The following is a 16,421-nucleotide window of genomic DNA, read 5'->3' as shown; positions in this document are numbered from 1 at the left end:
GTAGCTATGCCACCTGGCAACCAATATCTTTAATCACCTATTAGGAAAGTAATCAAGGAAAATGATTTATATTAATGAAATACTAGAGTCTGAATATTTTAGGGGGAGAGTTTTGTTGAGTGTCACTTCTATTAATAATAGAGAAATGTGTCTTATAAAGACAAATTAGAGTACTTAAAAAGTCAATAATATCTTTACAATTTAATAATACATGGAAAGAAGAAACACATATAGTTTAAAACCACATATTTAGATTTTAGAATGTATTTTTTGTAAATCTTTAAGCAAAAATGTTATATTTTAATGGGTGATGATGAAATTAGTGCTAAGAAAGCTGTCAGAAATGGTTCAGAAAGTGAGGGAAGAGTAATTGTGTACTAAAATATATGCAACTCTTAGTGTATGCTGAAATACTTAATGTCTCTTTTAGATTTACATTTATTAGTCATTTTTAGTAGATTTCCAAAACTGAAAAACAGAATCTTTAAAGCTGCAAAATCGGTTCCATTCATATGAGCACTAATGTAAGAATTAGTTCTGACTGAACCCCTGAATGGCCTGGCAAGCTGTATATATACATATGTATCTCCCATCTTAAGCCAGTTCAATTAGACTCTCCATTCACGATCATCATCCTACACAGCTTACAGATGATAGAAAACCACTGCCTGAAAGCAGTCTTTTCATAGTCAAGTGTGCTCAGTATCATTATCGAATTGTACTGGAAACATCGCCTTTCAGCTCTTTGCATATAAGGAGCCCTTTTTGCCCAGCAAACATTCATCAGATACCAATATCTAGATTTTCTCAGGAAAAGGTGAGTGAAACAAGGTTGGACCCCCTACGGGGAGCTGGAAGATGAGCCAGATAAGGACCCCAAGGAGTCCAGTTTCTAAGATCTAAGTCAGTTCCTTCAAGACACAATGAACTGGTTCCTTGAAGCCTTTAAAATAGGAAGGATGTTTGTTATTTCTTTAAACCTTAAAGACTTCTCAAAGCAGCTTCCACCTTAATGACTAATTTTTCATCTTCAAGCCCCACAAATATCTCAGTGGGTCTATTAATTTGTCACAGTATTTCACAATGAATCAACATTTCATAAGTCATCAGCCTTATTACTAGGTTTGTGAAATTTTAGGGGGAAAGCCTTATGAATTGCAACAGTCTTTTGAATAATATTGGTAGCTACTACTGAGTAGTAATTTTAATTTTATTATAAATAGTTTTTCTTTCAAGAGGAATGGTGCCTTAATACTAAAGGCAAAGCAACTTTAAAAATAAGCACGTGAAGTTTCACAAACAGTAAAAATAAAGGAGGAAAAAAACCTGCCCTTTTACAACTTTCCTTATATCCCATTAACTAAGGTGGTCCAGATTATTAGAAATCTATAGTCGCCAAGCCATGTATACCTTTTAAAGTATATGATTATGAGAAGGATATGAACTCCATATGGAGTAAATTTTAACAGAATGTAGTTTCATAGAATATACTGCTGTTATCTACATGCCATATTTGAAGAGCATTTTAGTACTTATTGTAAGATATATGTCATTCTACTAAGAAATTGAAGTATATGAATTTTTTTTGTGCCTGAAGATTTTAAACTTTTTTTTTTCATTTTCTATGATATTTCTTTTATGGTGCCTGAATTTGCCATGCCTGTCATCTACATTAAATTCTTTATTTATAACCTTCACAGACAGCATCCAAAACATATTTTCCTAACAGTGAGCTGGACATCTCACTGTTAGCTGACATGCTTTACTCACTCTCCTAATATTTTTCTCTTTGAAGAAAATTTTTCATTGATTTAATCTGATCTTTAAAATGTAAAAGGTCATTTATTCTCATATGGTTACCCACTCTGGCCTTTCTGCCTATGCAAATACTCACAGCACTGCTGCTTTCCATTATTTTTTTTTCTTTTTTTTCTTCTCAAACACTTTCTTTCACATTATATTTAGAAGCCAAAAAAATCAAAATAAAGGTTCCTAAGTTCATGTTTACAAAGTTAGGATTTTTTCAAGTCTTTTTTATGACTTTAGTAAAAGTGAATACTTTGTCATTTGTATGTACCCTTTTGCTGAAAGTTATTCTGGATATTTAACTTTCAACACCATGTCCTAAAAAAACGTGTGTCCAGTTGTAGAGACCAGAGAATAATTTTGAAAGATATGATGAAGTTCACAAGAGTTGAAGGGGAGGCACTCAATTTTAATACTTAGTTCAGTGAATACAATTTTCACCAACATCACTAATGACAGTCTGTGCCTTGGCATGGGTAGTCCTCTGAGGGGAGGGGGGTGGAATAACCTAGATCTGTCTGTACTTTTTATGTGTTTCTGGACCGAGAGTAAAAGATAACCCTCCGCTTGTATGACGTGCATCTGTAGCACACATTCATTCCAGGCATTCGGGTCACAGCCTGTGCAGTGCAGGTGTGTGTCATCCTGAGATGTACACACTCGAGATTACGATATTCATAACCCTTTACTTTACAGATTGAAGAAGTTGCGTGTAAAGTATTCCTTCTCCGCGTGAAAGCCATTACACTTTTCATTCTCTTCCTACTGTGCAGGTGACTTGGATTATTACTGGCTGGATCCCGCCACGTGGCATAGCCGGGAAACATCACCTATTAGCTCAGTAAGCATTCTGGGAGGGAGATCTGGGAGTTCAGGGACTATGTGTGCTGTTCGTTATCCTTTGCTGATACGTGATAGATAGTAATCTTATTCTGCTCCATTTTGCATTTTATGAGAGTAAGTATTGATTTCATTTGACAGGACAGTTTTGAAGGAAAAAACAGGATCACTGAATAATAACCAATTTTAAAGTAACTAACAGCAAGTGTTAAATAACGGCTATAGGTAGATGAGATATTATTTGGTTAATGATGTCCATATTAACGACAACTAAAAATATAGAATCGATTTGATTTAGGTGAGCAGATATATTTTAAAATTTCAATTCATTTCATTTCAGAACCGTATTTTAGAGATGTACTTAGTCACTGACTACTTTTAGAACAATTTAGTATAGTAAGTACCTATTGCAAATAAAATATAGCACTAAAAGAAAATTGTTATAAGTCAAGGATAGAGCCCACCAGAATAAAGAACTCCCTCAGAGTGTCCTTAAATGAGGAAATCGCACCATGCTACAACCAATAACTATGTGTCTGTAGGAACGAAAACAGCTGGTTTATCTTTTATAACTCTGTTCACGTTTTAATAGCATCCTGTAACGTGGCAGCCATCTAAAGAGGGGGACCGATTAATTGGACGCGTTATTCTTAACAAGAGAACAACGATGCCCAAAGAATCAGGTGCATTACTGGGTCTGAAAGTAAGTATGCTGGTTTATAATGTTCTTAAAGGCTGAATTACAGTGTGGGCTACATTCGGCAAAGTTTCTGACAATGATTTTTAAGTATCTTCTCCTCCTCTTCAAAATAAAGTTCTTCTAGTGAATATACCTTGTTAATATATTGATGTCTTATGGTATACTTAGTACTTTTATCGGGGTAATAGTTTAAAATCATTTTGCTAAAATGGCATACAGATGTCTTAGGAAGCTGCAATAAAATATAGGAAAACGAAAGAATTTTTCTCGGAATATAAAGTTCAAGGACAATGTTTACATTAAAATGGTTTTAATGGAAAGTAGTAAAGTTAAATAACGTGGACATTATCATTTTATTATATCCTGACAAACAACACCAAACATCATTAAAGAGATTGTTTCCTAAGTGCAATAAAATTTATGGTAATACCAAAAGAATAAAATGTATCTTTTACAAATATTAGCTGACTTCTAACAGATATAATCTTTAAAAAACTAATAAATTACAAAGATGTAATTTCGGTAAGAAGAAACATATATATACATTTTGTTTTATTATGTGTGTGCATGTGTATGAGTGTTGTCACGTGGTTTCATTTGCTTCCGTAAACTTAAACATTTAAAGATGTTGCTTTAAAATTATTATTTACCAAGAGATTGTATTATAGTTGAGTGATAGTTTAACCTCTTCAAAACCATCAACTATTAATCCAACTAAAAATTTGTTATTCAGTTAATGTCACCTTATTGATTATATCATTAGTTTCTCTTGCTATGAAATAATTCTGATCACCTCCACTACTGGGCGTGACCCTAAGAATATGGATCAACCTCAACTTTTGACATTATCCCTCCCATTTTTAATTATACACATTGAGCCCCTGCACTGGGAGAAATTAAACTTAGAAACTTTCAGATGTGTTTAATTTTAGCTATGGAGGAAAATCCAGGTGAGAATGTTAATTATTCAGTGATATAACTCAGACTTGGAGAGTTAGATTGGATCCTATATGTATTGATATTTCAGATGAAGAGGTCATTCAGGTGGTCAGGAGCTGAGATAAACTTAGGCTATTACTCTGGACCGTGGTGGAACTGCTTCCCCAAAGTGACCTGTTCTCGGTTTAAATCCCCAGTCTTCGTCTTAGTCTTCTACATTCTCCTAAAAATATACAAAAGAGATCAACATCTCACGTCACAATGGGACACGATCTGAGTGTAGAAATTCAAGTGAATTTAGAGGGTCAAGAAAAAATAAACCCCAATTAGTCAACTGTGTCAAACACCTGCTGTCTGATGGTGAGAGCGGGGAGACCTCGTCTTCTGGGAGTGCGTTGTCCCTGGCGCCCTTCTGCGTGAGGTTGGTGTGAGGAACCAGTACATACACTTCCTTAGGATACCTCCTCGCACGTGTAATGAGGTGGTGCGTTCTCCTCATTACTATGCTGCAGGCTCCTTTGACCGCAAATGGATCGCACTTCATTCTGGTTCCTGCACCCAATGCTAAACACCTCACAAAAGCTGTAGGATTAATTCCTCAAACAGAGAAACTTCTGTCTCAGTGTGAGCGTTGGGAACTTACACATTTATAATTACCCAGGTTGTTGGAGGGAAAATGACTGACTTAGGACGCCTCGGTGCCTTCATCACCAAAGTAAAGAAGGGTAGCCTCGCAGATGTAGTCGGACACTTGAGAGCAGGTAAAGTTTCACTTTTAAACAGTTAAGTAATGTGTGCTCTGTGCATGGTGGTTTTCAGTTTTGGGTAAGTTATACCTAAGTCCATTAAGTAAATAACTAATTTTAATGCATGCATACAGATTTGTTTCCTGATACGGATACTTAACTAATTGTAAAAATAGGTAACTATACCTCAATGGCAGTTCGGAGAAAATGAGTAGGAATCTTATTATTTATGTAAAAATAAATAGACGCAGAATGCTGAAGGATTACTAATTTTTGTAGATGGCTTTCTAATGTCGCTACAAAAATCCAAAATGGTTTAGCCTGTGCAAAAAATAGTATCACTGTTTAGTCCTTTATTTTATAAGCCATAGTAATTATTAAAGTTCTTCATAGTGGTCCCCAAACATTTATTCAGTACCAGTGATTTTAATAAAATGTAATCATAATCACATTTCTTACACAGATTATGTAATATATTATTTGTTAATTTAAATGTGACCTATATTGTATTCATGCAGATGTGCTACTTCTTGGTATTTGGAAATTTACATTATGTTACTTTGTAACTTTAATATGACATAATAAAATCATTTAATATATTGAAACATGCCATACTTAGTAGCAACATACTTTAAAATTTATTTTCGATAAACTGGTTTTTTTTCATTTTAGTGAAAATCATATTAACATACTGTCTCCAGTTTGCTGTACTTCAGAGTTTAGTAGAAATCTTTTGGTGAGAGTGTCTGCTTACCCATTTGCCAGACAATTACAGAGAAAACAGAGTAGGCTGACCTGTCGAAGTGCGGATTAATAACCCCGTAGCACATGGAAAGAGAACGTTTCTAGACTGTGTTTTCAGTTTTTATACCATAAGGTTATAATTATTAAGACCTTTATAAAAATATTCTATGACTGTTAAGGACATTTTTGTTGTAGTTGATTATCAGGGTATCAGTTCAAAATCATTTAGATTTTTTCTTCAATAGAGACGTGCTCTCCAGGTATCGTATGCGGAGAAAACCCAAATGAGGGACTTTTCTCCATCTGCTATACACACAGCTTTGAAGATGTGTACTGTACACTATTGTTTCTTATCGGGGACTAGTTATGATTCCATAAGAAAACAACTCAATCAAGAGTGACTGTGTCAATAACCTGAGTCTTTGCTTGTTTAATGGCTTGAAAAGAAGCCTTGAAAAGTATGAGTCCCTTGTTGTCTACTCAAGTGTAAAATACCTTTAGCTACAGAAATCTGAACTTGCAGATCAGATTATAAGCATGATGTCTTTTGGGTTTTTTCTGTGTTTTAATAGACAATTTCTTAAGAAAGTCAGTGAAGGGGTTTTTCTATATTATATATCCCTTGTAGTGATTAATTTCACTTAACACCCTTATGTGCCTAGAGTCTGAGAAACTTTAAAATGTCAGAAGCTCCACTTAAATAACTATAAAACATATAAGTGTACTTTTCACTTGAAGCAATTGATGTAACTGAAAAACGTATTTTTAAAAATTAGATAATATATCCTGTTTGATTTACATTATTATTTAGGAACTACTTTCCTTCTGTTTGCATATAAACAGCATTGACCTGTAAAAGTACAGTTGTTTTTTTTTTTATTAGCGTGACCTTTGTTCAGCATTTGCAGTCTGGCTGTAGCTTTCTCTACTGCTGTTCCCTTAAGTCCGCGCCCTGCCCCACTGCTTGACATAATGATCAGACCACAAACTTGACACTGACACTCTCCTTATTAAGACCCTTCAGTGTCTCTCAGGCACCATTTACTCAGGTCAAAGCTCTGTAGTTTGCCCCCAACTTCCAGCCACCTCCTTACCAGTCGTCTCATCCCCAGCCATGGTGGTCCACCCAGGCAGCTGTTTCCACCTCCAGGACCTGGCCAGTGCCTCTCGTGTCCTTGGTGGCTTTGCTGCTCTTGTGATCTGCCTGTTGAAGTCCTCGCCATCCTTCAAAGCTCACGTAACGTTGCTTTAGTTCTCAAGTGTTTCCTGACATCTCCCCTGAGCAGTAACTAATGACTTCCTCCCTGGCACTCCCTCTGTTCCTCAGATGAATTCCTATCATTGCATGTAACATTTGTTTAAAGGTATTCATTTCTGTTATTTCTCCTCCACCAAATTTAAGGACAGGAGAAAGTCTCTTTTATCTTTGTATGCTTATAATCTACATCCCTGCCTGAAAAGAGGACTCAGATATAAATAAATATTGTTAAGGAGACCACCGTCTAGTTCAGGAGTTCTTGATTTGTAAATAAATAAATACATGCATTAAGTTAATTTGATATTGAAAGTTATGCTTCCAGGTTGCTGGCTATAAACAGAAGAATTTTATAGTGCAGTGCTTTTGAAAAATGTTGATTGCAGCACATTACTGGGTAGCAAAGTTGATGTAATGGGTTGCATCCATTATTTAGAAAAAAAAAAAAGAACATAATAGAATAGAAAATATCAGGGTAAGTATTGTTTTAGAAAATATTTTTTCGTACACACACATACATGTATACATTCACGTGCTGTAAACTTATTTCTCTTCTTGGTCAATAAATTTAAAAGACTCCAAATATATGTTAAATTTGTATTATTATTTTTTAATATAGTGAAGTGTATTTGTTGCCTTTTTGAAAAACTGCTAGGTAACATCTTAGATCAAACGATCAGAAGTGATTTAACTACTAGTACTAGCCATACTCTTTTCTCATACCAAAGCAGCATTATATGCTTTTCAAATATTTGCTTTTTTACTTCTGAGTAAGCAAACACTTGGGGGGGGGGAGGATTATTTTAAATAATCCTAGCAAAACAAAACTTTTCTACTTTTTTTAAAGGCATAGCTAAAAACTAAACAATTCCATATTTATTGTTAGCTTTAAAATGTACAATGATGATATTGATCCATTAGTTCGCCACATATTTCCTTTGCTACTAAAGTGTTATAGGCACTGAGAACAACAAAATAAGCAGAAACATATAAAGAAACTAAGGCACTCCAAAGTATCACTGAGGCTGGGATATTTCAGCTGAGGCTCCATTGTCAATTGAAGGATACTGGGCAGAGGCATTTGAGACCTAAAACTGCTCTAAATATTTATGAAAATAAATAATTTTTCCCAAATGGTCTTTGGTGAAAATTCTAGTTAACAGGTTGTTTGCCCGTATATTTTCACATCGTAGTACTCTCCTTGATGACTCTTCAGTTATCTAACAACCTAATAAGCACTATAGTTTTATTACTTTAAACATATTTTCTAATTTTACTTTAATGCTCACAATATGTATTATGTATAGAACGTGTGTGTTATGAACATCTGGAAGTGGGTTAACTGTCATGCAACAGTTTTACATCTGCTTGCTTTGTAACTTGCCATATAGCTCCTCGCGTTACCCTCTGGGTATGAATTCAAATCCTTTCATGCATTTTTATTCTGTTGTGCATCTGGAGAAGGCAATGGAGCATGACTTAGAGTTGGAAAATTCATGCTAACAAGTGTTAATTGCTATTTCTACTAAAAGTAAAGCAGGATTTATGCAGCGTTTAATAATCTTTCATGTATAGAGCCGCCTACATTTATTATATGGAGGGCATGCTGCTAATTATTATTTTTTAATGTTTCCAAATGAGCTGTGCTAATTCCATCCCATAGCATGAGATGATTTTTATATGATTTCTGGTATTTCTCAAAAGATAAAGGTAGTTTGTATTGTGCTGTTTCCAGTGACCAGTAATATTCTATTGGGGAAAGAAAAAGAAAAAGAAAAAAAAAAAGAAGAAAAAAGTGTCTAGAAGAACCATCTAGCTACCATTATATGGCAATCAATTTGCTTTCGAGAGCAGAGCCTAGACAATTAAATTATTTGTATATGTTTTGCATTTCTTTGTTAAAAAAAAACAAGAAAAGATAAGAAAAATAAACAGAATATATAAGGTAAAAAAATACCCTTTTTTTTAAATTCAAGGGGATGAAGTTCTAGAATGGAATGGTAAACCCCTGCCGGGAGCTACAAATGAAGAAGTTTACAACATTATTTTAGAATCAAAATCAGAACCTCAAGTTGAAATTATTGTTTCAAGGCCTATTGGGTAAGGCTAAAAAAACTTACTTCTTAAGTTTAGTAAATTACATGTATTAGCAGGGTTTTTAAAAGAAGTTTATACATTCATACAGTACATGTTAACATGGATAGTTTTTTCTTCAAATATGGGCATACATTTTAGATTTTTTAAATCTCTGAATTTTTAAACTTGAATACTGAATTTTCTTCACTACATTTTAGAAGCTCCACAATTTAACAATTTTAGTATCAGAAAGTATTGATATGTATTTTTCAGAAGTGGGCTATAAAGTAAAAATATTTTATTTTAATGGTAGAACTATTTATTTTTATTAATTCTAAATTATTATAGTATTTCCTTAAAGGGAGTCACTAACAAACTCATCTTCTTGTGATATTTAAAATAGTAATCATTTCATACGTCTACATGAACTTTTTTTATTCTACTAAGAATGGAATATTTTTTCTATATCTTTTACCCATGGGTAGTTCCAAATTTTATTTAAAATCAAGCAAGTTTGAAATATTTAAACATTTTAATTGGCCATAAGAATTGGTATGATATTTTTGAAACTCCAGTATTCAGCATAATTTAATTATCTACAGCCAATGGAATACTTTCTCTATCTGTATATAGAGTTCCCATATTGGTAGATTTTCTCAACAAATCCACAGAGTCCAGAACATTCATTTTGCCTGTCTGTAATTTTTTGGAAGGCATTTTGAACTGTCTCATTATAGTTGGCTTAATGTTTGAGTATATTTTTGGAAATTATTCCCTTTTTTGTATTCTCTAAAATATTATAGAGCCATTAATTCAAGACTTTTTATGCTGGAAGAGTAGTAACCTTAAATTTTTGTTGTTCTCATGAATATATGTCAATGCAAAACATACCAGAAAATATAATTATCCTAATTCTCAAAGAACTGAAACTGTATGATCATATATTCCAAAGAAAAATATATATACAAAACTCTAAAATAAAGGCAAACTTATAACCAACTTTAAGTGGTGATTATTAAGAGTAAATATTGAAGGCATTTGCAGAAGTATTGTACATTTCCATGCAGATTTATTAAAAATAGTGACACTATATAATTTATGCTAGTTTTACATGATGTGTTTTAGTGCTGAGGTAAATGTGAGGCTGGAAAAGAGGTAAGTAAATTGGAAAATGAATCAAAAGTATAAAAAAACAAAATTTAAAATCAAGCATTGTGCACATTGCCAAATACTTTCAAATATATAGTGGTTTTAAAAGTAATCAGCTAAAACACCATTGATTCATGATGACTTAAAAATAAAAAAACTAACAGACAATTAAAGTAGACTGGAATAACATTTTCATTATGTTTACTATTGTGCAAAATTAATTTTGAAAGTATTATTTGCATAGCCACACCTACACTGTCATGGATTGTGGAATTCAAAGGAATATGGGAATCCAAAGCTTATATTTAAATAAAAATCAAATCTGGCATCAACTTTCCAGTTAATAGGGAAATGATTAGAATCTTGGAAGAATAATTCCAGCTATATTTAATAATTATGTTTAATGTAGTTGTGTAATTAATTTAAAGCAGAAAGCAGATGTTTATTCATAGTTTGGTGGGATAGAGATTCCAAGAAGCATTCCAATTGTAACTTACATGCACATTGACCATCATGGTCCAACAGACATCAGCTGTCTTAAGATACTGCCCACTTTTGCCAACCTACCTTTATGCTTATAATTGTTATTAAAACTATTTTACCACCTTGTTTGTGAGCAGAACAATATAAGAAGGTTTGTGTAAATGTCAAGTGGACATTTATGCATTAAAATATTACTGTAGCAATTAACATTAAATATTTTTTAGTTCAAAATCACTTAAAAATTTTTTTTTACAACTTCTCCACAATTCTTCTGTCACAGACACATAAAATTCATCAAAGTTTGTATCTGGTTTTGGAGTTCCAAATTTAATTTTCACAACTGACTTTGAGGCTGATTTTCAAAGAAGTTGTACTATCTAAAAAAATATCATTTCTAGATTTTTAAGAATTGAATTTTATTTGCCTCGATGAATTCAGGAGAAGGTAGCAGAAGATAAATAGTTGGTTTCTTGTGTCTTAGGTATTGAAAATTAGTCTAATTATTACATAAAATATATATTTCATACGAATTATTAGTTGTACATAAATATATAATAAAACGTATTTATAAAATACACAACAGGGGCTTCCCTGGTGGCGCAGTGGTTGAGAATCTGCCTGCTAATGCAGGGGACACGGGTTCGAGCCCTGGTCTGGGAAGATCCCACATGCCGCGGAGCAGCTGGGCCCGTGAGCCACAACTGCTGAGCCTGCGCGTCTGGAGCCTGTGCCCCGCAACGGGAGGGGCCGCGATAGTGAAAGGCCCGCGCACCGCGATGAAGAGCGGTCCCCGCACCGCGATGAAGAGTGGCCCCCGCTTGCCGCAACTGGAGAAAGCCCTCGCACGAACCGAAGACCCAACACAGCCAAAAATAAATAAATAAATAAATAAAGTAGCTATACAATTAAAAAAAAAAAAAAAAATACACAACACAGGATGAATTGTCATTTGTAAGAAGTATAAATTGTAGGTGGTTAGGAGAATTACTTTGCACAAAAAAGTGAAAATGAAGAGTGAAGAGTCAGGAAAATCATCAAGCAGAAAATGAGTTTTGTTTCAATTCTCCCCAAAAGTGCAAAGAAAATCAAAGTGAAGTTAGTTCACAAGGTAAGTGGTTAGAAATTCTTAAATAATATTCTGATAATTTTATTGGGACTAGCTAACTCCAGTCTGCTTTAATTTGTCTGTTAATATTTGCATATTGTTAATCTCCTTAAATTGATGCTAAAATATCTTGGAAAACAGAGGTTAAATAGTTTAATACAGTATAATTTCCAAACTAAGCTGGTCCAGGGTTCTAAGCCCACAGTGGAAAATGGGTGAAGCCGAGGTCATATTAAATATTTATTCAGAACAATTTGTGAGTGTGTCAGGAGTGGGTGTTCTCACAAGTCACTTTCTAATCATCTAGTAAATGGCCATATATTTAGCTAACTTCAGCATAGAAATATGAATCTCTGTATAGGGTTATATATGTGTATATTAATTATATATTCACATATATAAAATATTTTGGCTTTTCTGTTGCAAGCTTGAACCATTTTTAATTTCCAAAGCAATCCATCCTTTTCATTTTTTAACTTTGCCCATGATATTCACCATATTATTTTATTATCAAGAGATGTTTCCATCCCTTTCATTCAGTAAACTCTTTCAGATGTGTTTGTAAAGCATATTACTGATTTGTAAAATATGTGTCATTTTGATTTTCTAGAACTGAAATAAAATATTGCCTTTGACATTTTTTATTTCCAAAACCTGCTGTTTTGGTAGTAAAAATATTGTGGTGATTTTAGCCACAATATTATTCTGATTGTTGTCATGTTAAAGTGTTTTGCTATTAAATATATAAAAACTTATTTTTCCTGCGGTTTTTTTTGTGTGTGTGTGGTGTTTGACATTCATGCACATTAGAAATTGCCTTTATGGTAACTCCCGTCCATTTCCACACCTGTAAAGACCCAAAAGGGTTTTCCACACCACTGAGATAAAGTGTGGCTGTGATTGTCTCAGACAGGGTGGCTTAGCTAATGGGATTTTCACCATACCCTGTTTCTTTTAGTGACATTCCACGGATTCCGGAGAGCTCCCATCCTCCCCTGGAGTCCAGTGAGTATAAGATTTACTGTCTCCTGTAGTTATTTGATGTAAATGAGTTGGCAATCGTGGCAGTCTTGGGAAACCCAAAGGAGTTCTGCTTTAAGATTTTTCTCTTTCTACTCTTGTGTGTGTGTGTGTGTGTGTGTGTGTGTGTGTGTGTGTGTGTGTGTGTGTCTATCAAAAGTTCAAAAGTCTTTATTGGCAATAACCTGCATCATAGCAGTCAGGATGCACAGAGCAAAATTAATATACCAGTAACAGTTCTATTTGCTGTACATGAAAATGCATTGTGATACTGGATTATTCAGGTTGATTGGAAATTGGCTCAGTGTCACGAGCAGTGAAGGAAACGGGCACATAAATAATTTTAATACAGCGTAACGGTGTCAGATATGATCATGGAAGTGAGTGGGTGGAGGAGAGGGGAATTTCAGTGGAAATGAAGGGCCAGGGGACTGTGGCTAGAGGGCTGAGTTATCTACATGGGCATTAAAGGGATTCCAGATGAAAGAAGATGACGATGTGTGTGATGACGTTTCCAAGGACAAATGTGGAAGTGACTCGAATGTTTACTTTGCATTGGATGGGCATTAAATTAATTATACTTGGGCTTGCTTACCAAGTGTTATTATGTAACCCAGCTTATAGGAATAGAAAATACAAGGTGATTTAAGGGGAAAACAAGTGATGGTTATAAGAAGGTAGAAAATATATAGATGGGATAAACAAGGAAGTGGAGATTAGGTTAGTAAATCAAATGCATAGCATCATATTCTGCATACCTGCTAGACATGAGCCCAGATTTGGTTTTGAGTTTTCTAATATAAAGAGGGAAATGGAACCAACTGCATAATTTATAGTGTTGATGTTATTTTAAAAAAAAAACTGGTATAATATTAGAAACATACTGACTATTAGAAGCAACAGTGGCATTGTACTGAGACCCAAGAAGAAAATTATCCTGAGACTACTTCATAAAAAAGACATAGTAACAAAGAATTTTATAGCACTGTTTCGTATAGTTAAAAGTCTTCAGAAGGTACAGAATGACGCTGATTTAATTTAAACATAATTTGCATGTATGGAAAAAAATGTGGATGACATACTCTTGGGAAATGGTCTATAAATAGTGTTTTCTCAATGAAGCTAAGTTTTGAATAGCTGTAGGTTCAAGGTTATACTTGCTGGAGTAATAGCATTCTACAGACATCCATATTGCTGGTTGTGGACACTTTATCAGTGACCCGGGAAGAGAGGACTTTCATTTTAAAAGGGGGGAGAAGAGCCTCACTGAGGGCCTGAGTGGGGAGCCAGCCTACCTCCACCACGCATGAATCACTAGACAGTATCCTCAGACAGGAGATTGGTCTGTAAGATCAAAATCAAAAGAGATGTAAATCGTATTTTAAAACAGTGATGAATTCTATCTAGGCTTAGACGCAGCTCATAAATTATATGATATGTGCATTCATTTTAATTTCAGTGAGGACAGTTCATCATAGATGATCCTAAGATAATTAACACAACGGATACCATCTTTCTTATCACTGATAGCATGAAACCTTTAACTGTATGCAAGGCTGTACAAGAGCATACACAGGCCAATACCCTCTAGAAACGCAGAAGGTCAATACTTACAGAGTGGAGCAAATAAATACAGTATTTGATTCTATCACTTTAAATACCTTTAAAATAGACAATTAACCAAAGAAAGCACGATGATAACTTTCTAGGACTATCCCACTGAAAGTAGGTCCTACTCTTATGGATGCCATTGAATTATGGTTTTATACCAGTAACAGATGCATTTAACATTTCATGAAAAATATGTATTCTCCACACATAGGTTACAAATATGTTACTAAAAAGTACTTGATTTTTTTTTTCTCATTTTAGGTTCTAGTTCCTTTGAATCTCAGAAGATGGAAAGGCCTTCCATTTCTGTAATTTCTCCAACAAGCCCTGGAGCTCTCAAAGATGCACCACAAGTCTTACCAGGACAACTTTCTGTATGTGTCTTTGGTACATGTTGGAGACCATTAGTATAAGCTCCCTGTTCTGAGTCTGTCTTTAAAATGTGTGGCTTTCTTTGAAGGCTGTGATACAGTCAGAGTCATTTAACAGCATAATCTACTTCATCAATTTTCATTAATTTATTAGATTGGTCCTTTACTCATATATCTGGAAATATTTATTGAATGTCTACAGTGTGCCAGATGTTCTGAACAGTAAATGATAAATGATAACATAAGATAATAAAGTATCAATTATTTTTTGTGTGCTGTATAAAAGTTTCTAAGGTAAGTAGTTGGTTAGGTGTAATAGACCTAGAGAGTCATGTTCTGTTTACTTAACAACCTCATGAGCCTGGATCTTGAGGAACTTAAATTTAAGATATTTTTTTAACTTCTTAAGACATTTGATGAAACTCTTGATTGCTGATATTAGTGTGAAAAAGCTACAGTTTTCTTCACTGTTGTTTTATATGTGATCTGGGAAAAGCTGGAGTAAAGAAAACTTCGCTAATTATTAGGAAAAGCTACATTTCTTCAGATTATGGTAGAATACAGGACATTTGTATTAATAACTAAAAGAAAATCTTGCTTCACATTGTTCTGTAAGTAGTTGATCATTTGCTACTTTGGTAATGTGTGAATTTCTATAGTCTGTTTTTGCTGCTCTTCTCTTAGTTTTAATTAAACAAAGAAGGTAACTGTAAGCTTGCTGTGATTTTTGAAACCCTTCCTGGTTTTAGCTTCTATTTCTAGTAGGTTAAAGATCTTTGTCTAGTCCCTGTGCTATTTTATCTGCCCTGCCGTCTTTTTTATTTCAGTGTGTGTGGGAATCTCTCATACACTCCACCTATTTCAGGTTTATGAAAAACACACCTCTGGTATTAATTAGGAACAGAGGTATGGATTGATACAGATCCGGGTTTGAATTCTTAATCTACCCCTTACTACTCCCATGTTAAATTAGCTTATTCTGTTCTAATGACTCAAATGTATTCTGATCTATACCTATTAAACAACCCATGATCATAGTTCTTATTTAACCCTAAGCCCAAAACTAACTTCTAAATTAAAAAAAAAAAAATTAAAGTTAACATTGTCCCCTGCCAGCACAAGTACTGCACTGACTACATTAGGAGTTTGCAGGTAATATTTCAGGGTGCCACTTTCCTGCTTTTTGTTATTCAGGTATCTTGTATCTTAGGAGAAATACCATTTGGCCTTCGCTTGGTTTAAAGGCATCATTTATGCATTGTACCTTCCTTTGTTCCTTTCCCCTTCTCTCATGAAAATTTATCTGTAATAGCTTAATTATAAAAATTAAATAAGAAAAAAATACCAGAAAACAGCAGTACCTGGTGTACAGAGGCATACAGTAAATGCGTTTCCTGATGTCTTCCGAGTTACTTGCATATATTGTTCCCAACATCAAACATTTTATTTCAACTACGGTTGGCACTGCAGAATGCATTTAGTCAGGCTATAATCATTATTAAGATACGTATAATCACCAAACACTTGCATTCAGCATTTAAAAACAAGGATAATTATTTCAATATCCCCCCCTTCC

The 16,421-nt window shown here is 34.1% G+C and overlaps 1 protein-coding gene across 40 annotated transcripts in view; it reads left to right on the top strand.

The window, feature by feature from the left end:
• RIMS1 (regulating synaptic membrane exocytosis 1) overlaps positions 1 to 16,421 on the top strand; it is a 465,974-nt gene that overhangs the window by 297,745 nt on the left and 151,808 nt on the right. For all 40 annotated transcript variants that reach the window (XM_057527863.1, XM_057527869.1, XM_007166655.3 and 37 more), the window contains 6 exons: positions 2,580 to 2,647; positions 3,239 to 3,349; positions 4,947 to 5,046; positions 9,007 to 9,130; positions 12,802 to 12,848; positions 14,736 to 14,848. In XM_057527863.1, coding sequence (XP_057383846.1) covers positions 2,580 to 2,647; positions 3,239 to 3,349; positions 4,947 to 5,046; positions 9,007 to 9,130; positions 12,802 to 12,848; positions 14,736 to 14,848 — 563 coding nt within the window. The remainder of the gene's footprint in view (positions 1 to 2,579; positions 2,648 to 3,238; positions 3,350 to 4,946; positions 5,047 to 9,006; positions 9,131 to 12,801; positions 12,849 to 14,735; positions 14,849 to 16,421) is intronic.

The sequence above is a fragment of the Balaenoptera acutorostrata genome, chromosome 14, assembly GCF_949987535.1.
Source record: "Balaenoptera acutorostrata chromosome 14, mBalAcu1.1, whole genome shotgun sequence".
NCBI classification, from domain to species: Eukaryota; Metazoa; Chordata; class Mammalia; order Artiodactyla; family Balaenopteridae; genus Balaenoptera; species Balaenoptera acutorostrata.
Note: the sequence above shows the minus strand (reverse complement) of the source record. Positions and strands in the feature narration are given on the sequence as shown.